The 25,524-nt window shown below is 40.7% G+C and overlaps 1 protein-coding gene across 1 annotated transcript in view; it reads left to right on the top strand.

Moving 5' to 3' along the window:
* Parp4 (poly(ADP-ribose) polymerase family member 4) overlaps nt 1-25,524 on the top strand; it is a 108,456-nt gene that overhangs the window by 43,571 nt on the left and 39,361 nt on the right. The window contains exons 14-24 of the mRNA XM_042685458.1: nt 20-176; nt 3,283-3,407; nt 4,254-4,385; nt 4,894-4,980; nt 9,167-9,331; nt 10,387-10,433; nt 10,914-10,992; nt 14,727-14,864; nt 17,178-17,373; nt 19,951-20,018; nt 22,141-22,328. Coding sequence (XP_042541392.1) covers nt 20-176; nt 3,283-3,407; nt 4,254-4,385; nt 4,894-4,980; nt 9,167-9,331; nt 10,387-10,433; nt 10,914-10,992; nt 14,727-14,864; nt 17,178-17,373; nt 19,951-20,018; nt 22,141-22,328 — 1,382 coding nt within the window. The remainder of the gene's footprint in view (nt 1-19; nt 177-3,282; nt 3,408-4,253; nt 4,386-4,893; nt 4,981-9,166; nt 9,332-10,386; nt 10,434-10,913; nt 10,993-14,726; nt 14,865-17,177; nt 17,374-19,950; nt 20,019-22,140; nt 22,329-25,524) is intronic.

Raw genomic sequence — 25,524 nt, 5'->3', positions numbered from 1 at the left:
CAATTTCTTTGTGTTCTAGGATGATGAATTTGTTGTATACAAAACCAACCAGATTAAAATGAAATATCTTATTAAATTTCGCATGCCCGGGGACCAAATAAAAGACTTTCATCCACATACTGTTGCAAACTTAGAGAAAATTAAACCTGAGCTTTTAATTTTTTCAGATGTTGAAGGTAAGAATTTTGTTGATGATTTTATGTGGCAATGTTTATAGAACTGTAACATATTTTTAGTGGAATTTATATTCACATTTGGTAATATCTTGGACCTTATATATAAATATTTCATTTTTTTTTTATACACACAAAAGATACGTTGGGAATGTGGCTTAGTGGTAGAGTGCTTGCCTAGCATGCATGAAGCCCTGGGTTCGATTCCTCAGTACCACATAAATAGAAAAAGCTAGAGGTGGCACTGTGGTTCTAGCCTTGAGTGAAAGAAGCTCAGGGACAGTGCCCAAGCCCTGGGTTCAAGCCCCACTACTGGCAAAAACAAAACAAAACAAAAACCAACAAGATATTTGGTAAAAATTCTATGTCATGTCATTTGCACATTTGCATGCCAATGAGCAGCTTACTCTTCAGGCATAGCCAATACTAAAATCTATTGTATTGATCCATTATTTATTACTGAAAACAAAATACCTGGATCTAGATATGTTATAAAGAAAAGAAGTTTCACTTTTGGACATCTACTCAGATCATTACAAGTCAGAATGAAGACACTTGCACATCCATGTTTATTGTTAATATAGCCACGTTATGGAAACAGCCCAGAAACCCTTCAACAGATTGAATGGATCAAGAAAACTTGGTACATATATACAGTGGAATTTTACTTACCTAATATATATATATATATATATATATATATATATATATATATATATATATATATATGTATATATATATAAAATGTTACATCATTTGCAAGGAAATGGATAGACCTAGTACAAATCATGTTATGTGAGGTAAGCCAGGCTCAGAGAGACAAACAGTGGGTGTTTTCTCTCATATGTGGGAGCTAGATCTAAATACACATAAAAATGCAGGCAATACATTTACACACAAACTGACTAAAGGACAGTATACTTATGGGAGGCATCTATAGGGGTAAGTCCTCTGAGCTACTAAAGTATGGTTTATCAGAAAAAAAGCCAAGCAGTGGAAGCATTTTTGGGGGTGGGAGGGAAGAAGAGGCACAAGAATGGAGGAAAGGGTGAGCAAATGCAGTTGCTTTCAGTATACAGTATGTTAACATGAACTGTGTAAGTTGTATGTAGGGATGGGAGGGGAAATTTTTTTTTGGGGGGGTCCAGTTGTGGGGCCTGAACTCTGGGCCTGGGCGCTGTCCCTCAGCTCTTCAGCTCAAGGCTAGCGCTCTACCACTTGAGCCACAGCGCCACTTCTGGCTTTTTTGTTTTTGCTTATGTGGTGCTGAGGAATCGAACCCAGGGCCTCATGCATGCAAGGGGAAATTTTTTTTAAAGGCTTTTTTTTTTTTTTTTTTGCTGCTGGTCCTGGGGCTTGAACTCTAGGCTTGGGTGCTCAACACTAGTGCTCTACCACTTGAACCACAGCTTCACTTCTGGCTTTTTATGGTTAATTGGAGATAAGAGTCTTACAGACTCTTCTGCCACAGCTGGCTTCAAACTGTCATAATGCTCAGATCTCAGCCTCCTGAGTACCTAGAATTACAGGTATAAGCCACTGGCACACAGCAAAAGAAGTTTCTTTTTTTTTTTTTTTTGGGTCCGGTCATGGGGCCTGAACTCTGGGCCTGAGTGCTGTCCCTCAGCTCTTCAGCTCAAGGCTAGTGCTCTACCACTTGAGCCACAGCGCCACTTCCGGCTTTTTTTCTTTTTGCTTATGTGGTGCTGAGGAATCAAACCCAGGGCCTCAGTCATGCAAGGCAAGCGCTCTACCACTGAGCCAACTTCCCAGCCCAAGAAGTTTCTTTAGCTCACAATTTTGGAGGTTCAAGGGCTAAGACAGTAGCATCAATTATGCTCTGATGATGACCTCCTGGAAGATGGAATTACAGCAGGAATGGATAATAGAAGGAAAGATCACACCAGGAGACAAAACCAGAGAAAGGCAGGGCTGGTGAGCAGGTCCTATATCTTAAAGGTCTAAACATCATCATTCTGTGGAGTCAGCTCCTAACACATGAACCTTTTGGGGTCAAACCCAGTCCATAGAACCATTTTAAGATATCATAATATAATAGGTGTAGGTAGCTTTAGACTGAGGAAGCTTGGCTTTGCATGCGAACTCTTAGTAGGCAATGCAATCCTTGAACAAATCACATAATCTGTCTGTACTCCATTTCTCTCAAATGGGAATAAGAACAACACCTGTGTTGTTCTTATCTCCAATAAACCACCAGAAAACTGGAGGTGACACTGTGGCTCAAATGGTAGAGTGCTAGCCTTGAGCTGAAGAGCTGAGGGACAGCGCCCAGGACTAGAGTTCAAGCCCCACAACCAAAAAAAAAAAGACCTGAGTTCAAGCCTAGTACTGGTACACACATGCACACACACACACACACACACACACACACACACACACACACACACACACAAGATGGTCCCTCTAAGCCTCTGATTTTCAAAGGCAAAAGTCTAGGGATGTAGCTCAATGGTAGAGCATTTGCGAGACCCTGGGTTTAATCCTTATCACTGCATATATACAAATGGTTTAAAAGTAGAACTAAGAGTTTAAAGTGTCTCTGAGAACATTGCCCCCATTTGCCTTGTGTGGGCTCTCTTTTCAGAATTGGTACTTCCAAAACATAAAATGTCATCAAGATGTGGTAACATATCTATAATCACAGCACTTGGGAGTCTGAGATAGGAGGATTCTGAGTTTGAGGTCAGCCTGAGCTACATAGTGAGAGCTCATATCAAAACAAGCAAGCAAGCAAACAAACCTTTGCATCAGGTGCCAGATTGCACCTGTAATTCTAGCTCCTCAGGAGGCTGAGATCTGAGGATTCTGATTTGAAGCCAGCCCAATCAGACAAATCTGAAAGGCTCTTATCTCCAAGTAATCAAAAAATGGATCTATGGCTCAGATGGTAGAATGCTAGCCTTGAGCAAAAAAGCCAAGCAAGAAGTTGAGATCCTAAATTCAAACCCAGTATCAGAAAAACAAAATAAGAAATACCACTGCTATTTATTCATATTTTTCTAAAATATATGAAGGGATGGACAAGGAATTGAGATAAAATCATATAGAACACTGTTTTAAAAGCTGATTTTTTATTTGTAATATGCAGATTACCAGTTGCCAGACAGCAAACATCCCAGCGATGGCAAGGCTGGCCTTCAGGACACTGCTGGGTATCCGGTTCCTCTTGAGGAGGTTCACATCAAGGGAAGAGTGATAGACTTTGTAGCCCAGGTGCGTGCTCTGTAATTTTATGATCTTAACTAGGTGGATATAAATCATAAGTGAGAATTAAATTACAGTTGCATCAACTAAATGAAATTTAAAGGTTAGAATGTTTGGGGAATAGTAACCATGGGGAAATTAGTCTGTAAATCTCTGGACAGACACTATTTTCTCAGAGTATTTTCCATCCACAATTGGTTGAAATCACACATGTGGACTCCACAGTCACAGATAAGGAAGAGCACTAACTGTAACTTTATTTCTACAGTTCCTTCACTGAGCACATGTTGTGCTTAGGATATTTTCAGTTTGCCATCGGTTTATTAGGGCATGGACCCATCATAAGAGTAAGAACTCTGGGGATGTCCAGACCATTTAGGAAACTGCAGTATCTTTGGCATGAAAAGTCTTCTCTTTGCTCATTCCCAGGACTTCCATGACCTCTACCTCAGTCAGGGCCCAGTGAGCTGCCTGACTCCATAGCCGGGCATTGTATCATGTGCTCTGGACTCTCTGGCGTCTCATTCCTGTAATCCTAACTTCTCTGGAGGCTGAGATCTGAGGATCGTGGTTTAAAGTCAGCCTGGGTAGGAAAGTATCTTCAATTAACCTCTAAAAAGCTGGAAGCAGAAGTGTGGCTCAAGTGGTAGAGTACCAGGCTTGAGTAAAAAAGCTAAGGAGCAGCACTCAGACCCTTAATGCAAAAAGGAAAACCCCTAAGGCCAGGGATAAGATATGATAAAAGTTCAGTGAATATAAACTGAATTTACGTAATTATTTCCAGTAGTTGTAAATGTCCCTGTAAATGTTCTGTGTGGTTTAATCAAGTGTATGGCTTTTTTTTTCTTTCTTCAGGTTATTGTTTTTCAGACATACACAAATCAAAGCCAAATGCCCATTGAGGCAAAATATATCTTCCCTTTGGATGACAAAGCAGCTGTGTGTGGCTTTGAGGCATTCATTAATGACAAGCACGTAGTAGGAGAGGTGAGCAAACAAAATGCCTGAGACTGCTCTGAGACTGACATTTACCCAGATCTTCATTATCTTACTTATTGTGGCTATCACATGAGAAACAACCTTATTAAAGAACAAAAATATTCTTTGAGGAACCAACTCACAAGAGGCTTCCAGAGCCAACCTCTGATGGCTCATGTCTATAATCCTAGCTACTTATGAAGCTGAGATTTGAGGTTCACAGTTCAAAGCCAGGCTAGGCAGAAAAGTTTGTGAGACTCTTTTTTTTTTTTTTTTAAGTTTGTGAGACTCTTATCTCCAGGTAGCCAGCAAAGAGCCAGAAGTAGAGGTGTGGCTCAAGTGGTAGAGCGCCAGCCTTAAGAAGAAAAAGCTAAAGGAATAGAGTGTAAGGTCCTGAGTTAAGCCCCAATACTGGCACACAAAAAAGTTCTTTTAAAAATCAATAAACACTTATGACATTTTTTATATGAAAGTCTGAAGTTAATCATCTTATAATCATCTTAATAATCATTTTCAGATCAAAGAAAAGGAAGAAGCCCAACGAGAATACCGAGAAGCCATCCGCCAAGGCCATGGTGCTTACCTGATGGACCAAGATGCTCCGGTATGGGTGGACACTCATCCAGTAGTAGGCATGCTTATAGGAAGGCTATGAAAGTCATATAGAAACAGAGAGAATTTACAATTAGGGGCTTACAAGTTCCCTTGTAAGTAGGGGAAGCCAAGCTACATCCATTTTAGTTTTCTAAATAAAGGAAGAAATGAGGTTGGTATTACACAGTAAAAAGGAAGACCAGTTGTCATTATAGGAACAGATTTCCCAGAAGTGATAAGGAAAACCTTTGGGGTACACTTTATCTTCTGATACATGCATTAATATATTTCCCTATAAAATAGTTAGTAATATTAGTGCCTAGCTAAAGTGTATGTACAAAACCTGGGATTGGCCAGGCACTAGTGGCTTACACCTGTAATCCTAGCTACTCATGAGGCTGAGATCTGAGGATCCTAATTTAAAGCTAGCCTAGGCAGGCAAATCTGAAAGACTTACACACACACACACACACACACACACACACACACACACACACACGCACGCACACATACACACACAATATTATCACATTTATATTAAATAAATTCAAATTGTTATTTGTTCACTTCTGATTACTGGGAACACTTTTTGTTTTTGCAAGGCTGAGGACCAAACTCAGGGTACTTGTCAGACAAGTGCTCCTCAGCCAAGCTAAATCCTCAACACCTTTTTTTTTTTTTTTTGCCAGTCCTAGGGCTTGAACTCAGGGCCTGGGCACTGTCCTTGAGCTTCTTTTGCTCAAGGCTAGCACTCTACCTCTTGAGCCACCACACCACTCCTGGCCTTTTCTGTTTATGTGATTCTGAGGAATCAAACCCAGAATTCATGCATGCTAGGCAAGCACTCTACCATTAAGCCACATTCCCTGCCCCTCAACCCCCGTTTTTTTAATTGAATTTTATTGTAATTTTGAAATGTCTCTTCTCAAAAGGAGTGAAAAGACAAATGTCTATTTTATTAAATTGCAGACTAATAAAATTATCTAAATGTTGAGAACATTACATATACAATATATAGCATATATGCATATTATACATTATGTAGTATTTAATATAGCAATGTTATATATTAAACATACAACATTCTCAAGTAAAATATAATCTATAAACACATACACATAAATATATACTTCAACAAATAATCCCTGACTTTAGGCTGAATTTTCCAAGTTCTCAGTGTAAAAACAATATATTTAGTGGTAAGTATACTTCAGATTTGGAATTTTGATATTTTTCCAGCCTAGAAAACTCCTCCTTTCTCTTCCCTTGGCAGCAGCCAAATTCTGCCTTGTGTCTGTTGAGAGTGTAGAAAACAGATAGCTTTCTGCCTTTCCTACACCGTACTAATATAGGGTCTGGGGCCTAGGAGGGTTCAGCCTAGTCCCCCATGGGGGAGACCACTTTTGTTTCTGTTCTCTCAAGCAGTGGTCACAGGTATTAAAGAAGGTTTTTCTCATTCTACTGCCTCTTCCCCAGTAGCCATGGAAGCAAAGGGATTTTCAGGCTTTTGCTTCATGTGGAGAAAGGACCCAGAGAAGAGGGTGGGTTCAAACCTGTCCCTAGCAGTAACCAGCCCCTAGCCCTGTGGCTTTCTTTAGTCTCCTGGCTTGTTCTGGTCTTTTTAATGGATCCAGTAGAAAACAGGATAGAAATCTGTGAGAATATGTCAACTCCACTTGGGTCAGGAGCTCCCAGTTATTCTATATGAATAAGCCTGTCAGAATTCACGTGGTTTGTGTGTCCCAGCTGTCCTCAGAGGGGCTTGCTAGTCTTTAGAATTCAGTTCACTTGATTAGTTCAAGATAAGTTACAATTTTGTAGATTATATTCTATCATGAAAATGACATCATCTTGCAAGTACCTTTATCCAACCTGTAATCAGAATGATAGCTTACTATTTAAGTGGCAGCCTCTTAAATGGCTCCTGGGCTTTTATGCATACATTTTCTTTATAGTTGGTATTGTTAACTCTGAAATGCAGGGCTCCTTTATTGACAGATTGACCCCCTTGATGTCAAAAGTGATGATTTAGAGGGGCACCATGGCCCACACCTATAATCCTAGCTACTCAGGAGGCTGGGATCTGAAAATCAAGGTTCAATGCCCACCCAGGTAGACAAATCTGAAGACTCTTATTTTGAAATAACCAGCAAAAAGCTAGAGGTGGAGGTGTGCTCAGGTGGTAGAATACAAGTTGTGAGCAAAAAAAAAAGCTGAGGGAGAATGTGAGGCCTGAGTTCAAGCAGCAGTACTGGAATTTTAAAAGTAATGACTTAACTCTTACTCCTACATTAATCATTAATCTTCCATATGCCCATCTAAATATACTGAATTTTTATAGTACATGCTCAACTGGAAGTGTAAATGGAGTTGGAGATGTTAAAAGGATCTCTCTGATGGTATTAGAAAAAAAATACATCTAATGTTTCTTTTGTCCTGCCCTAGCTAGATATAAAGTAGCCATCTCTATGGTGATTATCAATATCCTACTCAAATAAAATTAAATGTTCTGAAGTACAAGTTGTCAAGTCGAAAACGAACTTTACAACTTGGTGGGGGGGGAGAATTGGGTGGGGAGGAAAGGAGGATGGGAAGGGATGGGAAGTATAAACAAAGGAGGAGGCTACAATGCCCATGTAATTGTAATCCCTCTGTACAGTATTTTCACAATAAAAAAATTAAATGTTCTATGTGTATGCCAGTTCTGGGGCTTGAACTTAGGTCTCCTACTCTTGCATGGCTTTTCCACTCAAGGTTGACAACTGTAGGACTTGAGCCACACCTCCACTTCAAGCTTTTTTGCTAGTTAATTGGAGATAAGAGTTTCACAGACTTTTATACCTGGACGGGCTTTAACTACAATCCTCAATCTCAGTCTCCTGAGTAGCTTGGATAATAGGCATGAGCCACCATGACTGGGGAAAATGAAATATTTTTCTAAGAAAACAATTATATTTTGTAATTGTTTTATGTATTTAGAAATAAATTACTTAACAACTTAGGAATATCTGTGTGTGTGTGTGTGTGTGTGTGTGTGTGTGTGTGTGTGTGTGTGTGTGTGTGTGTGTGTGTGTGTGTGTGTGTGTGTGTATGTCTCCATCTAGTCAATGGTGGCCCACATATGTAATCCTAGCTACTCAGGAGGTTGAGATCTGTTGAATAAAGCTCAAAGCCAGCCCAGGCAGGAAAGTCTGTGAGACTCATACTTCCAATTGACTACTAAAAAATCCAGAAGTGGAGCTGTGGCTCAAATGGTAGAGTGCTAGCCTTGAGCAAAAGAAGCTCAGAAACAATGTCCAGGCCCTGAGTTCAAGCCCAAGACTGGCACAAAAATATATATTTTTCTAATAAAATAATTACCACAGGATGAGAAGACTAAGTAAAAGCCATGCTTAGAAATAAGTTGCTGGAGGGGCTGGGAAAGTGGCTCAGTGGTAGAGCGCTTGCCTTGCATGCCTGAGGCCCTGGGTTCAATTCCTCAGCACCACATAAGCAAAAAGAAAAAAGCCGGAAGTGGCACTGTGGCTCAAGTGGTAGAGCGCTAGCCTTGAGCTGAAGAGCTAAGGGACAGCGCCCAGGCCCAGAGTTCAGGCCCCACGACCAGACCAAAAAAAAAAAAAAAAAAGTTGCTGGAGCTGGGAAGGTGGCTCAGTGGTTGAGTGCTTGCCTTGCATGCATGAGGCCCTGGGTTCAATTCCTCAGCACCACATAAGCAGAAAAAGCCAGAAGTGGAGCTATGGTTCAAGTGGTAGAGCGTTAGTCTTGAGCTGAAGAGCTGAGAGACAGCGCCCAGGCCCAGAGTTCAGCCCAATGACAAAGAGAGAGAGAGAGAGAGAGAGAGAGAGAGAGAGAGAGAGAGAGAAAGGGAGAGAGAAAAGAAAGTTGCTTTAGCTCTGGAGTCAATTGGATCATAGTCCCAAGGGACCTCTTCTTCTCTGGCTTCCAGAAATGTCTCCTTGTCCCCACCACTGGTGAATAGTCCCAAGGATTTTTGAACCACCAATGTATCTTCTAGGCTCTGTAATTACCATTTTCTGGAGAAGAATTTGGCAGATTGAAATTCAAGTTGTTTTTTTTTAAAAAGAAATTCAAGTCCTTTAATATGAGAGAATAGTTTCCATAAAATGGCTATACCTTTGAGTTGTAGAGTGCCAATGCTTTTGAGTAGCAAATTAAGTCATATGTTTCTGTTTCAGGATGTTTTTACTGTTAGTGTTGGAAACTTACCTCCTAAGGCTAAAGTCCTCATCAAAATTACCTACATCACAGAACTCAGCATCCAAGGCCCTGTTGCTGTCTTCTTCATGCCAGCCACAGTAGCACCCTGGCAACGGGACAAGGCTTTGAATGAAAACCTTCAGGTCAGTGGCTTAACATAACATTTGAAGGGTCATTTGGTGGTGGGGGTAGGGGGAGGTAGAGATTGACCTAGCATGTGGAAAACTGTGAGTTCAATGTCCAGCATTAGACAGACAGAGATCTAAATCTTTTTGGTGTAGAGTGCCAAATGAATGCTTTTTGGACAAATGAAAATATCTCTCACATTTATGCATTTTATTTAATGTTTACAAAAGGAAAAGAATAAAGATACAGGCCAGGCACCAGAACTATGACCATGATCCTGGCTACTCAGGAGGCTGAGATCTAAGGATCATGATTCAAAGCAGGCCTGGACAAACAAATCTTCAAGACTCTTATTTCCAACTAATCAGCCAAAAGCCAGCACTGGAGGCATGGATTAAGTGGTAATGTCAGCCATGAACAAAAAGCTGTGTAAGAATGTGAAATCAGGAGGTCAAGCCCCAGTACTGGCACACACACACACAGAATTTAGAGAAACATGATTGTGCTACATTAGTCAAAAGAAGACAATTAAAACTATCCTTAAGCTAGGTACAGTAAGACACATCTATAATCCAAGCATTCGGGTAGGAAGACCAAAACTTCAAGGCCCCCCTGGGCTACATAACAAGACCTTGAAAAGACAAGAACATTTAATAACAATTTTCAGTTCTGTCACCTGGAGATAACTTCTAGTTAAACTTTAATATATATATATATATATGTATGTATGTATGTATATGTATATATGTATATGTACATATACATATATATATATTTATTTCCAGACTTCTTACCTTATATTTATATATGCCAGTTGTGTGTGCTGAGACTTGTATATACACAGAGAGACCCCTATATAGCAATGAAAAATCTATCAAAATGGTCAGAAGTAATCCCTGACATCCGTTGCATTGCACAGTTATTGTCATTTCATGAACAAAAGCTCTGGGTTGCACTGTATGGACAGTTGTATTGCTGCTGTCCCAGGGTTCTTGCCAAGGTCACCTTCAGGTCAGTCCCCATTGTGAAGCTTAATGGAAATGCAGTTATATACGTATTTTTCTCTTAACAGGATACAGTAGAAAAGGTCAATATAAAGGAAATAGGAGCAAAGCAAAGGTCAGTATCTAAAATATTAAACTTGCCAGGTCATTCAATGGATATAAGGAAGCAAGATGCTGGTAAATCACACCTGCAGTCCTAGTTTCTCAGTAGGCTGAGATATGAGCATCATGGTTCAAAGCCGATCTAGGCATAAAACATATTTCCAATAAACCAGCAACAAGCTGGAAGGAAGCATGGCTTAGTTGTAGAGTGCCAGTCTTGAGGGAAAAAGACAAGGAAGAGTACAAGGCTTTGAGATCAAGCCACAGTACCAGCACAACATAAATAAATAAATGACAGTAAATAAATATTTAAATAAATGAACTAGAATAAAATAATCTGAAGGGTTGGGTGGTTAATTCTGGGAGAGTGCTTGTCTAGTATGTATGAAGCCCTGGGTTTAAACTCAACACCACAAAACAAAACAATTATTTAAAACAACTTCAAAAAGCATTTTAAGATATACTAAGACAGTCTTCTCTTCATTTCTGGTAGCTTCTCCTTGACCCTGTCCATTGAAATGCCATATGTGATACAGTTCATTTCCAGTGATACACATAAACTGAAACAAAAGGTCAGTGAATCTGTTTTCTGAAGCAAAAAAGCACCTTTGTGTACCTTATGAATGGTAGGTATTATCCTTGTCTCTGAAAATGTTTTCTCTTGTTTCTTTTGTCATATTACCTCCCATTGGCTTTTTTTCTTTTCCTTTTTCTTTTCTTTCTTTTTTTTTTTTTTTTGGTGTGGTACTTAATTGGAAATAAGAGTCTCATGGGGGCCAGGTGCTGGAGACCACACCTGTAATCCTAACTACGAAGGAGGCTGAGATCTGAGGGTTCAAACCCAGCCCCGGCAGGAAAGTCCATGAGACTCTTATCTCCAATTAACTACCAGAAAACCGGAAGTGGTGCTGTGGCTCAAGTGGTAGAGCACTTGCCTTGAGCTGAAGAGCCGAGGAATGGTGCCCAAGCCCAGACTTCAAGCCCCACAACCGACCAAAAAAAAAAAAAAAAGCCTCATGGACTTTTGTGCTTGGGTTGGCTTTGAATTGCAATCCTCAAATATCAGCCTCCTCAATTAACAAAAGGTACAGATTAAGCCACTGGTGCCAGTTTTGCCTTTTTTTTTTTTGTATTTATATATTTGTTTGTTGGTATTGGGGCTTCATGGCACCACATTTTCACTCCTTTTTTTTGTTTACAGATAGCACTCTACCACTTGAACCACCATTCCACTTCCAGCGTGTGTGTGTCTGTGTGTGTGTAAGAGAGAGAGAGAGAGAGTGAGTTCTGGGGCTAGAACTCAGAGCCTGAACACTGTCTTTGAGCTTTTTTGTTCAAGGCCAGTGCTATACCACTTGAGCTACAGCTGTTCTTCAGCTTTCTTTGGTAGTTAATTGGGGATAAAAATGTGAGGCTCTGGCACTTGGCTTAACCACTTTGGACTTTTTGCTGGTTAATTTAACAATAGGAATCTGGATACTAGTGGCTTATACTTTAATCCTAGATATTCAAGAGGCTGAGATCTGAAGATCATGGTTTGAAGCCAGCTTGGGCAGGAAAGTCTATGAGACTCTTATCTCCAGTGAACCACTAAAATGCCAGATGTGGAGCTATGGCTCATGTGGTAGAGTGCTAGCCTTGAACAAGAAAGCTAAAGGACAGCACTCAGCCTCCTCTGAGCTTAAACCTTAGTACTGGCATGCGTGCATCTGCAAGAGCACGCACGCACACGCACACACACACACACACACACACACACACACACAAAGCCTCTTGGATTTGTCTGCCTGAGCTTCTTTTGAACTGTGATTCTCAGATCTCAGCCTCCTGTCTAGCTAGGCATGAGCCATCAGTTCCCAGCTTAAAAAATATTTTTTTTGTTTGATGTGTCCATCTTTCAAGTTGGAGGCTTTTCCCAGTGTGTGGTGACCCTGTCTCTTTCCCTTGTAATTCAAACTGAGACTTGAGAAACTCAATTAACAGCTCTGAGTGTTAGTGGAAGGTAAACACAGGCACCTGACAACCATGTCTTTTAATGTTCCATTATGTCTGACACTCCTCAGTCTAAGCTCTTGTTTCCTGAAGTAACAAATGGTTAGTTGGCTCCTTGGGTGTGGAGGCACGTGGGTCCTCTATACTACATAGTCCCTACCCTGCTCACTTGGACCATATTTTTACAGTAACTGGTACCTCCAGGGTGTGAGCTCTCTCCCGTGGCTGCTGCAGGCTAATGCCACCATCGCAGGTAACCATTCTCTCCAGTCACTCACTAGGCACCAGTTTCCTCCATTCTGGCTGAACCACTGTCTGAACCACCCACTCATCTCTTTATTCCTGGACTCAATATCTTTATGAGCTCACGTCCTTTTTATTGTCTCCCTTATATTGTTGGAAGTCTTAGCATTCTGCTAGGGAGTAGAGATAAACACAGCTTTAACCCATTCAGATGTCCTAGACGTTAGTTAGCTTTGTCCATATCACAAACTGCAGCAAGCATTTAGCCAGGTGTTAATGACTGATGCCTGTAATCACAGTTACTCCGGAGGCTGAGAGCTGAGGATCACATTCCAAAGCCAGCCCAGGAAGAAAAGTCTGGTTGTTGTTGTTGTTGATGGTAGTGGGACTTGAACTCTGGGCCTGGGTGTGTCCCTGAACTCTTCAGCTCAAGGCTAGCACTCTACCACTTGAGCCACAGCGCCACTTCCGGTTTTCTGGTGGTTTATTGGAGATGAGTCTCACAGTCTTTCCTGCCCGGGCTGGATTTGAACCGTGATCCTCAACTCTCAGCCTCCTGAGTAACTAGGATTACAGGTGTGAGCCACCAGTGCCCGGCTCTGTGATATTTTTATCTCCAGTTAACCAGTAAAATGGCAGAAATGGAGCTATGGCTCAAGTGGTTGAGTACTGTCCTTGAACAAAAAAAGCCAAGTGAGATCATAAGGCACTACGTTCAAGCCCCCAGAACTAGCACTAAAAAATAGGGCAAACATTTGTTATTCTCATAGTTTTGTGGCTTGGCCAGGACATGATGGCTAAGGAGAACCTCACTCACATACAATACTAGGCTGTCAGCTTGAGTGGTGCCTATGTCCACCTACCTTCTGCAGATTGACTCAGGGTCATTCACAAACTGATGAAACAGACCTAGTACCAAAGAGACAGTGCACACTCCATTGCACAAATACTTTTCAGACTCCTTTTGCATATCTGCCAATATCTTATTGGCCAATGCAAATTCCATAGTCAGCCCCATTGGCCAATTCAAACAAGGAGAAATAGAGGCCATCTCCAGGTAGGAGGAGCTTCCAAGTATAACAAGAGCATATAGGAGTGGAGAGTGGCCATTTTGCAATCTACGCTCTTGCCTTTATTGTTTTAAAGCTTACCATCAACGTTCTCAAAAGTTGTTTTATATTTATGAACATATCTATTTATCTATGTTACTTACAAATAAAGTATCCTATGATTTTTACTTCATGTTCTATTTATTATTATAGGTTCTAGTTATCTGGTGTGTTTTCTGCCATATCCAGAAGGCTTAACAAAAAAAAATCTGTCATCTTTGGATCCAGAATTAAGATTGTCTTAAACTGGGCAGACACTGGGACTCACTACTATAATCTTAGCTACTCAGGAGGCTGAGATCTGAGGATTGCGGTTCAAAGCCAGCATAAGGGGCTGGGAAGGTGGCTCAGTGGTAGAGTGCTTGCCTTGCATGCATGAGGCTCTGGGTTCAATTCCTCAGCACCACATAAGCAGAAAAAGCTGGAAGTGGCACTGTGGCTCAAGTGGTAGAGTGCTAGCCTTGAGCTGAAGAGCTGAGGGACAGCACCCAGGCCAGAGTTCAGGGCCCACAACTGGCAAAAACAAAACAAAACAAAACAAAGCCAGCATAAGCAGACAAACCCAGGTGACTCTTCTCTTCAATTAACCAGAAAAAAAGCTGGAAGTAGAGCTGTGGCTCAAATGGTAGAGTACCAGCTTTGAGTGAAAAAGCCAAGAGAAATCACAAGCCCCTGAGTTCAAGCTTGTACACACACACACACATACACACACACACACACACACACACATACACACAATAGTCTTAAGTTTGGATGTTTAAATTAACTTTAGAATTTGATGGTGACCGATATGATTATAGACCTAAACCAATATTTCATAACTTAGAGAGTTGTTATTATGCTATTGCTTTTTTACAGAACTACATAAATTATACAAGGGTTTTGTTTTATTATTTGACAGGTAAGTGCAAATTGACCTATGTATTATTGCATGATTTACTTTGTCATCTGTTTGTTTGCAGAGCACTGACTGTAAGGCTGTAATTCGCACTGTGGAAGGCAGCTCCTTAGGCAACGATGGATTTTCTCTCCACATTGGTTTGTGTGATGCGTATCTCCCCCGAATGTGGGTTGAAAAACATCCAGAAAAAGAAAGTGAGGTATCAGTCTTCTCACTTAATAGTAGGAAATACAATTGGAAAAATATTCCACGATAAATAGCTCCTTCATTTTTGAGATGATTGACAGTGTTGAAAAAACTAGTTTACAAACTAAACTCTCACAGTCCCAATATTCTACAGTAATTATGTTTCTATCAAGCACCACCGACTTCTGCGTTTCAGTAAAAACCTCCCTGTGATCTATTCCCCAATACAGATTGTAATTGACCATTTTGTGTGATTGTAACAAAGACTTGCTTCTTAATTTAAAATAAAAACTGAGCCATCACCGGGTGCCAGTGGCTTATGCCTGTAATCCTATTCAGAGAGGCTGAGATATTGAAGACTGTGGTTCAAAACTAGACCCAGCGGGAAAGTCCATGAGTCTCTTATCTCCAATTAACCACCAAAAAGCCAGAAGTGGAGCAGTGAAGTGATAGAGTGCTAACTTTGAGTAAAAAACTCAGGAACAGGGCACAGGCCCTGAGGTCAAGCCTCAGGACTGGCACACAGATAAACAAATAAATAAATATTGAAAGGTAAGCCAGGCAGTGGTAGGTCACACTTGCAATCTTAGCTACTTAGGAGGCTGAGATGTATCTCCAATTTACGAGCAAAAAGCTTAAACGTCAGGCGCCGGTGGCTCATGCCTGTAATCCTAGCTACTCAGGAGGCTGAGATCTAGGATCTCAGTTCAAAGCCAGCTCGGGGAGGAAAGTCTGTGAGACTCTTATCTCCAATAAACCACTAGAAAACCGGAAGTGGCACTGTGGCTCAAGCGGTAGAGTGCTCGCCTTGAGCTGAAGAGCGCAGGGACAGCACCCAAGCCCAGAGTTCAAGTCCCATGACCGACAAAAAAAAAAGCCTGAAATAGAGGTATGACTCAATTGGTAGAATGACAGCCTTGAATGAAAAAGATAAGGAAGAATACAAGTAGCTAAGTTCAAGCTCCAGTACTGGCACAAAAACAAAAACAAAAACAAGCTGGGCTGGTGGCTCATGCCTATAATCCTAGCTACTCTGGAGGCTGAGATCTGAGAATCAAGCTTCAAAGCCACCCTGGGCATGAAAGTCCATGAGATTCTTATCCCCAGTTAACCACTAAAAAGCCAGAAGTAGGGCTGAAATGCCTTGAACAAAACAGCTGAGGGACAGTGCCAAGCCCTGAGTATAAGCCCCAGTATGGCACAAAAACAAAACAAAAAACGGAAACTTTTGAGACAGTAATTGTACTTTAAGTATTTCTTAATTAATAAGAGTCATATGTGTATTTTGGTGATTATAACAGCATCTATATTCCTTTTGGAATAGTGTAAGACATTGTTTTACAGATAACATTGGTGACCTATGATTTTTTTGTATATATTTTTATTGTAAAAATACAGTACAGAGTAATTACAGTTACATGAGTATGGTAATAAGTACATTTCCTATCGAGCATTGTTACCTCCTCCTTTGTTTTTCCCCTACCATCCCTTTCCTCCCCACCTCTCCAACTTCTCGCTCCCCACCTCCTGAAGTTGTAAAGTTCATTTTCAACATAGTGTCTTGTAGTGACCTATGATTTTTGTCAGATATTAATTTTAAATTTGTGACCTCTCAGGAGTTTTTGTCCCATATACTTGAATTCCCAGGCATAACATTTTACTGTTTATTTTTACTCCTAGTAGGCCATTTTTTTGTTGTGAAGGAAATCTTACTCATATTTTGTTTTCTTTTGGCAATACTGGCATTTTGAACTCAAGCCTTGCACTGCTAAGCAGGGCACAGTTCCCTTTGAGCCACACTCCAACCCTGTTTTTCTTTTATTTGATACAAGATCTAGTTATGTAGTCCAGGCTCATCTCCAACTGTGGAAGAATAAATCCTCTTGCCTCTTCCTTTCTAGAACTGAAATTACAGGAATGTGCCAGCACATCTGACTTCTTTTTGTTTGGGTAGTTCAGAACTTTACAAGTAGATGTTTTCTAGTTCAGCTTGTAAGAAACTCCAATCCCAGGTGGGTACCAGATGCCCACACCTATACTCTTACTTAGGAAATATTTGTTGGGAGAATCACAGCTCAAGGCCAACCTGAGCAGAAAATTTCAAGAGACATTCTCAACCAATAGCTGTGTGTGGTGGTAGCTATCTACCTTCCCAGCTATGGAAGGAAGCATAAAACAGGAGGATCATAGTCCAAGCCGGCCTGGACAAAAAGTGAGAACTTATTAAAATAACCAGAGCAAAAAAAGCTAGAGACATGACTCAAGTGCAGGCACTGTCAATAAAACAAAATGAAAACTCCATTGCAGCACATTTTTCTCCTTTCAGGCTTGCATGCTTGTTTTTCAACCTGATCTTGACGCCACCCTCCCAGGCCTACCTGACAAGAATGAAGTGATTATTTGTCTCGACTGCTCCAATTCCATGAGAGGTGTGGCATTCGTGCAAGCCAAACAGATTGCCTTGCATGCACTGTCCTTGGTGGATAAGAAGCAAAAAGTAAACATCATCCAGTTTGGCACAGGTGAGTGCCCTTTGACCCCAGTCCCTTATGGTTCTTCCTGAACATGAGCATGCCCATGACTGTGGGGCCTGGCCTTTTCAGAGTGGGAGGCTGTTTTACATGCAGCTTAAACATAGAACTGTGGACTAGGTTCCCTGAGTCCAGAGCCCAACTATACAATTCACAAGCTCTATGTGTCAACCTTGAGTAAGCTCTCTGAACTTTTGGAGCCCCAGTTTTCTTACCTGCAATTTGAGGGGTAATAGGCCCTACTTTATAGTCCTGTGAGGACAGAGCTGACGGATGCAAAAGATTTAAAATAGAGCTTAGTCCATAACAGGTAAAAAGTAAATACTACTGTTTCTGTTCTTATCAGAACCAAACACAAGAACTTAAGCTTGCTGAGTATGAGGATCTAAGGGTAAAGGCATTTGCAATCAATATAGTCATTGAAAATCTATAATTAGCCAGGTGCCAGTTGCTCACACCTGTAATCCTACCTATTTAGGAAACTGAGATCTAGAGGATCATGGTTCAGAAACAGCCCAGTCAGAAAAGTCCATAAGACTCTCCATTTCCAAAATAATCAGCAAAAAGCTGGACTGGAAGTATAGAGAGTTTACAGCCCAGCACTCTGAGTGTGAGGCCCTGAGTTTAAACTCTGGCACTGGAAAAGCTGAGCACTGGTGGCTCATGCCTGTAATCTTTTTTTTTTTTTTTTTGGGGGGGGGTCTGGTCGTGGGGCCTGAACTCTGGGCCTGGGCGCTGTCCCTCAGCTCTTCAGCTCAAGGCTAGTGCTCTACCACTTGAGCCACAGTGCCACTTCTGGCTTTTTTCTTTTTGCTTATGTGGTGCTGAGGAATCGAACCCAGGGCCTCAGGCATGCAAGGCAAGCGCTCTACCACTGAACCACCTTCCCAGCCCCTCATGCCTGTAATCTTAACTATTCAGGAAGCTGAAATCTAAGGAACACAGTTTGAAGCCAGCTTAGGTAGAAAAGTTTATGAGACCCTTTTTTCCAGTTAACAAGCAAAATGCTAGAAGTGAGTGTGATTCAAGTGGTAGAATGCCAGCCTGGAGCAAAAAAAGCCAAGCAAGAACTAGAAGCTATGAGTACAATCCCTAATACCAGCACAAAAAGCTGTTGTGGTGGTGGTAGTCAATTTAATTTTACTTTGACTCAAACTTTCTTCCTTCTAATCACAAAAAGGGTTAAAAATAAATAAATAAGACAGGCTGGGAATGTGGCTTAGTGGTAGAGTGCTTGCCTAGCATGCATAAAGCCCTGGGTTCAATTCCTCAGACCTATATAAACAGAAAAAAAGCCAGAAATGGTTCTGTGGATCAAGTGGTAAAGTGCTGAGACAGTACCCAGGCCCTGGCAATAAATAAATAAACCTTGGCATTACCCAAAATCAAATCAAACAAACATCTATAAGGAAGCCTGAGGCAGCTTAGTATGAGAGCTCTCACACTAAGTGTGAGGGTCCTGGAATAAAGGAGGAGGAGGAAGAGGAGGAGAAACAAGAGAAGGAGGATCTGTTATCCAGTAGACTCAGGGAGCATCAGGTTAGCACTGTTAGAAGGCAATGCTACCTTCTAGGTGGCATGAATAGGACTCTTCAGGGACAACAGAAGGGGCAGAGCTCAGGGGATGAAACCCTTTCCCAACAGAATTAGGTCGGTTCTGTTCAGGGCAGAGATGAAATAAGGATGAGGCTACATGGAGACTGTGCTCTGCCAGGGACCAAGATGATGATGGTAACCCCTCTCCTGTCCCTACACCTCTGTTTGCATGGAAGATGTAAGAGACCTATAAACAAAATTTGTATCAGATATTTTGCATAGTATAGTGTATTGTTGGAATTCTCTGTACTTATTGCAGGGATGCTGTGCTGAGTTGTTTATGGTAACTGGGTTTGGCTCAGGCCTCCTACTTGCGAGGCTGACACTCTGTTATTTGAGTAACTCCACCATCTGTGCTGAGCTTTTGTTATGTAAATATGATTATACATTGTTTTATTTTCTTTTTTGGTGCCACTCCTGGGGCTTGAACTCAGTACCTGGACATTGTCCTTGAGTTTTTTTGCTCAAGGCTAGCAATCTGTCACTTGATTATAGCTCTACTTCTGGCTTTTTGGTGACTAATTGGAGGCAAGAGATCTCAGCATCCTGAGTAGCCTAGTATAGGTGAGAGACACTGGTGCTCGGCACTCATTGTTTTCTAAAAAGAACAGTATTCATAAAATATACTTTTTTAAATGTTGGCACTTAGGTTTGAACTCAGGGACCTAGCATTCTTGATTCAGCTTTCTTGCTCATGGCTGGTACTCTGCCTGTTGAGTCATCTCTCCAGTCTTGCATTTTGCCAGTTAATTGCAGTCTCTCAGATTTTTCTAAACAAGATGACTTTAAATCATGATCCTGATATCTCAATCTCTCCTGAATAGCTAGGATTACAGGAATGAGCCACTAGTGCCATCTACAAAATATTCATGATCATAGCATGCTGAATAGTGGAAAGTAGCATTATTGTTTGTTAGAGGTCAGTTTGGTAAATAGTTAATGGTATTTCCTTATGCCAATCTCATTGCACAGGTTACAAAGAATTATTTTCATATCCTAAATTCATCACAAACAATGAGGTGCCAACAAAGTTCATTATGGTAAGTAAAATGCTTCTTCCATCACCTGAGCCTGCATCTATGAAGCTTCAGTTAGCATTGTCCAGGACTAGACTTTTGTATGTTGGTGGAGTTGTTTATCACCTTCCATTGCTGTGACATATACCTAAGTTATATCAATTTATTAGATCACAGTTGCAGAGGTTTCAGGTCATAGTTGCAGAGGTTTCAGTCCATTCTGACTTGGTCTTATTGCTTTGGGCCTGCCACAACATAGTACATCATGGTGGGAGCATAAGGAGAAGAAGCCTGTTCACCTCATGTCTATGAAGCAGAGAGAGAAAGAAAAGAACCAGAGCACAAATAGCATTAAGGTCACAGTAGGTCACAGATTCTAAAGGATCTACCACCTCCCAGTAGCACCAAGGATAGTGACCCAAACCTTTGACACAAGAGTCAGTTATCCAAACCATTGTAGTAGACTCATAATAATAATAAAAAGCATAATATGAAGTCATTTAAAAAATTGGAAATTAAGCCGGGCGCTGGTGGCTCACGCCTATAATCCTAGCTACTCAAAGAGGCTGAGATCTGAGGATCTAAGTTCAAAGCCAGCCCTGGCAGGAGAGACCGTGAGACTCCTATCTCCAATAAACCACCAGAAAACCAGAAGTGGCGCTGTAGCTCAAGTGGTAGAGCACTCGCCTTGAGCTGAAGAGCTGAGGGACAGCGCCCAGGCCCAGAGTTCAAGCCCCACGACCGACAAAAAAAAAAAAAAAAATGGAAATTAAAAAAAAAGAGCAAGTCGCTGGTGGCTCATACCTGTAATCCTAGCTACTCAGGAGGCTGAGATCTGAGGATCAAGGTTCAAAGCCAGCCCAGGCAGAAAAGTCTGTGAAACACTTATCTCCAATAAACCACTCAGAAAACTGGAAGTGGCACAGTGGCTCAAGTGGTAGAGTGTTTGCCTTGAGCTGAAGAGCTGAGGGACAGCATTCCAGCCCAGAGTTCAAGCTCCATGACCAACAAAAAAAAAAAGAGAGAAAAATTGTCTCAGCACTCTATGAAATTAGCATTTGTGAGCTGTTTTTCTGTTCCTGGATTGCTTTATTTTAAAATATAAGAAGCTGCCAGGCACTGGTGGCTCATACCTGGAATCCTAGCTACTCAGGAGGCTGAGATCTGAGGATCACGGTTCAAAGCCAGCCTGGGCAGGAAAGTCCATGAAACACATCTCCAGTTAACCACCAGAAGACTGGAAGTGGCGCTGTGGCTAAGTGGTAGAGTGCTCGCCTTGAGCTGCGGAGCTGCGAGACAGTGCCCAGGCCCAGAGTTCAATCCCCACAACTGACCAAAAAAAGTATAGATATATAATATATATATTATATAAATAAATACATATAAATATATATAAATGTATATATGTGTGTATACACATATACATATATATACATATACATATATATATGTATATGTATATATAAAACAAGCTGAGTATGAGCAGTAGCAACCTCAGTCCAGGACGGCCATACCAGGAATACTTTAATGGACTGTTTATTTGCTTAGATGTAATAGTTCTTTGAAAACTATTTTTTTAATGGGTGAATACATGGGCTGGGAATAATGGGAGGAGTAACATTGATTAAGATTCATTGCACTCAGTTTAATAAAGTAAGATGTTATATTGAAACCCCTTTGTACAACTAAAGAAAATACAAATAAGTAAATGAATAAAACAAATGCTGAGTGCTCATATTATAGTTACTATAGGTGATGAAATAAACTAAAAGCATGTAAGTAAAATTACTCCACAAATGATTAATTAAGGGAAAAAGTCTACTTCTGTATGTGTTCCACTGGGGCTTGAACTCAAGGCTGAGGCTCTGTCCCTGACCTTTTATGCCCAGAGCTCTACCACTTGAGTCATAGCTCTACTTCTGGGTTTTTGGTAGTTAATTGGAGATAGTAGTCTCACAGACTTTTCTGCTCAGGCTGGTTTCAAATCATGATCCTCAGATCTCAGCCTTTTGAGTAGCTAGGATTATAGACATGAGTCATACTCAGCTGGAAAAAATATTATCGATGCCAGTGTATCTCTGGGAGATGATTGCAGTCAGTGTTGTGTACAGAAAGGAGAAATTATTTCGTGCTTCACCTCCTGCAGTCTGCTACACCTACCATGGGCAACACTGACCTCTACAAAACGCTCCGATACTTAAGTTTACTGCGCCCTTCTCAAGGGCTGAGGAACGTGCTCCTCCTGTCTGATGGGCACCTGCAGAATGAGAGTATGACAGTGCAGCTCGTGAAAAGAAATGTCCACCACACCAGGCTGTTCACCTGTGGCGTTGAGTAAGTCTCAGAGATTTGGTCACTGTGTTAAAAAAAGCCATCTGACAGGTTTTCCCATTAGTCTGTACAAAAGGGGGTATGTTTGTGTGTGTGTGTGTGTGTGTGTGTGTGTGTGCGCGCGCGCGCGCGCGCGCGCGCGCGCGCGCGTGCATGCACACATACACATGTATACACGCATACATCAGTATTGAGACTTAAAGTCAGGGCCTGACTACTGTCCCTTAGCTTTCTCACTCAAAGCTGGCATTCTACCACTTGCGCCACTGCTCCACTTTCAGCATTTTGGTGGTTAATTGGAGATAGTCCATGGTCTTTCCTGCCTGGACTGGCTTCAAACTGCCATCCTCAGATCTCAGCTAGATTCATACCTTGTGTGTGTGTGTGTGTGTGTGTGTGTGTGTGTGTGTGTGTGTGTGTGTGTGTGTGTGTGTGTGTTGGTCGTGGGGCTTGAACTTTGGACCTGGTAACTGTCCTTCAGCTCTTCTGCTCAAGGTGAGCACTCTCCCACTTGAGCCACATCACCGCTTGTGGTTTTCTGGTGGTTTATTGGAGATGAGACAGTTTCACACTTTCCTGCCTAGGCTGGCTTTGAACTGCAATCCTCAGATCTCAGCCTCCTGAGAAGCTAGGGTTACCAGCATGAGCCACCGGCACCCAGCTAGACTGATACCTTTATCTAATATTATTTTGATATCCTGGATGGTTGTTTGCTTATTTTTAAATCTACTAAATCTTTTCTATTTTGTCTATCTGTTTATTTTTGATGCTGGGGTGGAATGCAAGGTTTTACTGGCCTACCATATTCTGTAAAGCTAAGCTACACACTCACAATCCTTTTTGAGGATGTTAGAATCATCTAAATCAAATAATACAGAAAAACTAAATGAATTCATAAACAATAAGCCAGCACTACAAAGATTTATTAAGAGGGGGAATACAGTCTGAAGAAAATACTCAAGATCAGTGATCCACATCAGACAGATATCACTAGAAGTCAAACTTAGTAATTAGAGGAGGAAAGGAAAGAAGAAAAACTTAGGAAAGCAGGAAAATGACAGGAAACACAATGCACCTCTCTATAATAGCCATAAGTATTAATGGGCTCAATTCACTAATCAAAAGAAAACTGCAGATTGGATCAGAAAGCAAGATCCATCTATTTGTTGTCTTCAGGAGACCCATCTCACAGCCAAAGACTCAAAACAAACTCTGAGTGAAGGGATGGAGGAAGATCTATCATATAAATGTTCCCAGCAACAAATCAGGAGTTGTCATCCTGGCAAAATAAACTTTTCATTAAAATCAATACAAAAAGACAAAGAAGTACACTACATATCAATACAGGGAACAATCCAAGAAGAGTATATCACTATTATCAATTTATACTCTCCAAACATTGGTGCACCCAAATATCTTGAGCAAATACTCTCAGACTTACAGAATAAAATAAATCCAAACACAATAATACTAGGAGACTTTAATACTCCACTGTCACCAAAGGACAGGTCTACTAAACAGAAGATTAGCAAAGAAGCCTCTGAACTCAATGATACGATATCCCAAATGGACTTAACAGACATCTACAGAGTTTTCTACTCAACAAAATCCCAATACACATTCTTCTCTGCAGCCCATGGAACTTTCTCCAGAATAGATCTTATCATAGTTCATACAAGGAATTTAAGCAAATACAAGAGGATAAACATAATCCAATGTATTCTATCCAACCACAGTGGAATCAAGCTAGTTCTCAATAACAAAACATACTTTAAAAAGTACTCAAACACATAGAAATTAAACAGCACACTTCTGAGCAACACCTGGGTCACAGAATAAGAAGAAATTAAAAGTTCCTACAATTCAATGAAAATGAATATACATCATCAAGAAACCTGTGGGACATAGCAAAAGCAGTCCTGAGGGGAAAATTTATTGCTCTCAGTGCACACACTAAGAAAATAGAGACAGACCAAGTAAATAATCTCATGAGACAACTAAAACTGTTAGAAAAGCAGGAAAAAAATTGAACCTAAAGTTACTAGACAGAGTGAGATAAAGTAAGAACTGAAATTAATGAGATAGAGACTAAGAAAACTATAAAAATAGTAAAACAAAAACCTGTTTTTTTTTTAATAAATAAAATTGACAGAACTCTGGTAAAGTTAACTAAAAAAAGAAGAGAGGAGACCCAAATCAGTAAGATCAGGGGTGCCACAGGAAAAATTACAACAAATAGCCAAGACATCCAAACAATGATAAAGAACTATATCCAGAATCTATACTCACTAAGGAAGAAAACCTAGCAAAAATGAATGAATTTTAAGAGAAATACAAATTGCTCATACTGAACCAAGAAGAAATAAATTTTTTAAATAACTTACAATGAGATAGAAGAAGCAATCAGAAGTCTTCCAACAAGGAAAATCCCAGGACCAGATGGATTCTATGCAATTCTATAAGACCTTAAAGGGGAACTAATACCCATACTCCTCAAGCTCTTTCGAGAAATAGAAACAGAGAGAGCAATCCTAAACTCATTCTATGAAGCCAATATCACATTCATCCCCAAACCAGGCTAAGACCCAACAAAAAAAGAGAATTACAGACCAATCTCCTTGATGAAAACAGATGCAAAGTTCCTCAAGAGAATCCAGAAACATATCAAAAAAATCATACATTATCATCAAGTAGGCTTCATCCCAGAGATGCAGGGATGGTTTAACATATGTAAATCAATAAATGTAATCCACAACATCAACAGATCCAAGGTCAAGAATCACATGATTATCTCCAGTGAGATAACATACAGCATTCATTCATGTTAAAAGCTCTGGAGAAAATAGGAATAGAAGGAACATTCAATAAAAGCCATATACGACAGAGCAATCACCAATATTATACTTTATGGGGCAAAACTATAACCAGTTCTCCTAAAAACAGAAACAAGGAAGGATGCCGACTCTCTCCACTCCTCTTCAATATAGTTCGGGAATCCTTAGAGCAATAAGGCAAGAAAAAGACATTAAAAGGATCCACATAGGGAAGGAAGAAGTTAAACTATCCCTTTTTGCAGATGACATGATATTATACCCTAATGATCCCAAAAATTCCACTCCCAAATTCTTCTTTTTTAATTTTATTTTATTGTGAAAATACCATACAGAGGGGTTACAATTACATGGGCAAGATAGTGAGT

This window comes from Dipodomys spectabilis, unplaced genomic scaffold (genome assembly GCF_019054845.1).
Source record: "Dipodomys spectabilis isolate Male_0828 unplaced genomic scaffold, ASM1905484v1 ptg000095l, whole genome shotgun sequence".
Lineage (NCBI taxonomy): Eukaryota > Metazoa > Chordata > Mammalia > Rodentia > Heteromyidae > Dipodomys > Dipodomys spectabilis.
Note: the sequence above shows the minus strand (reverse complement) of the source record. Positions and strands in the feature narration are given on the sequence as shown.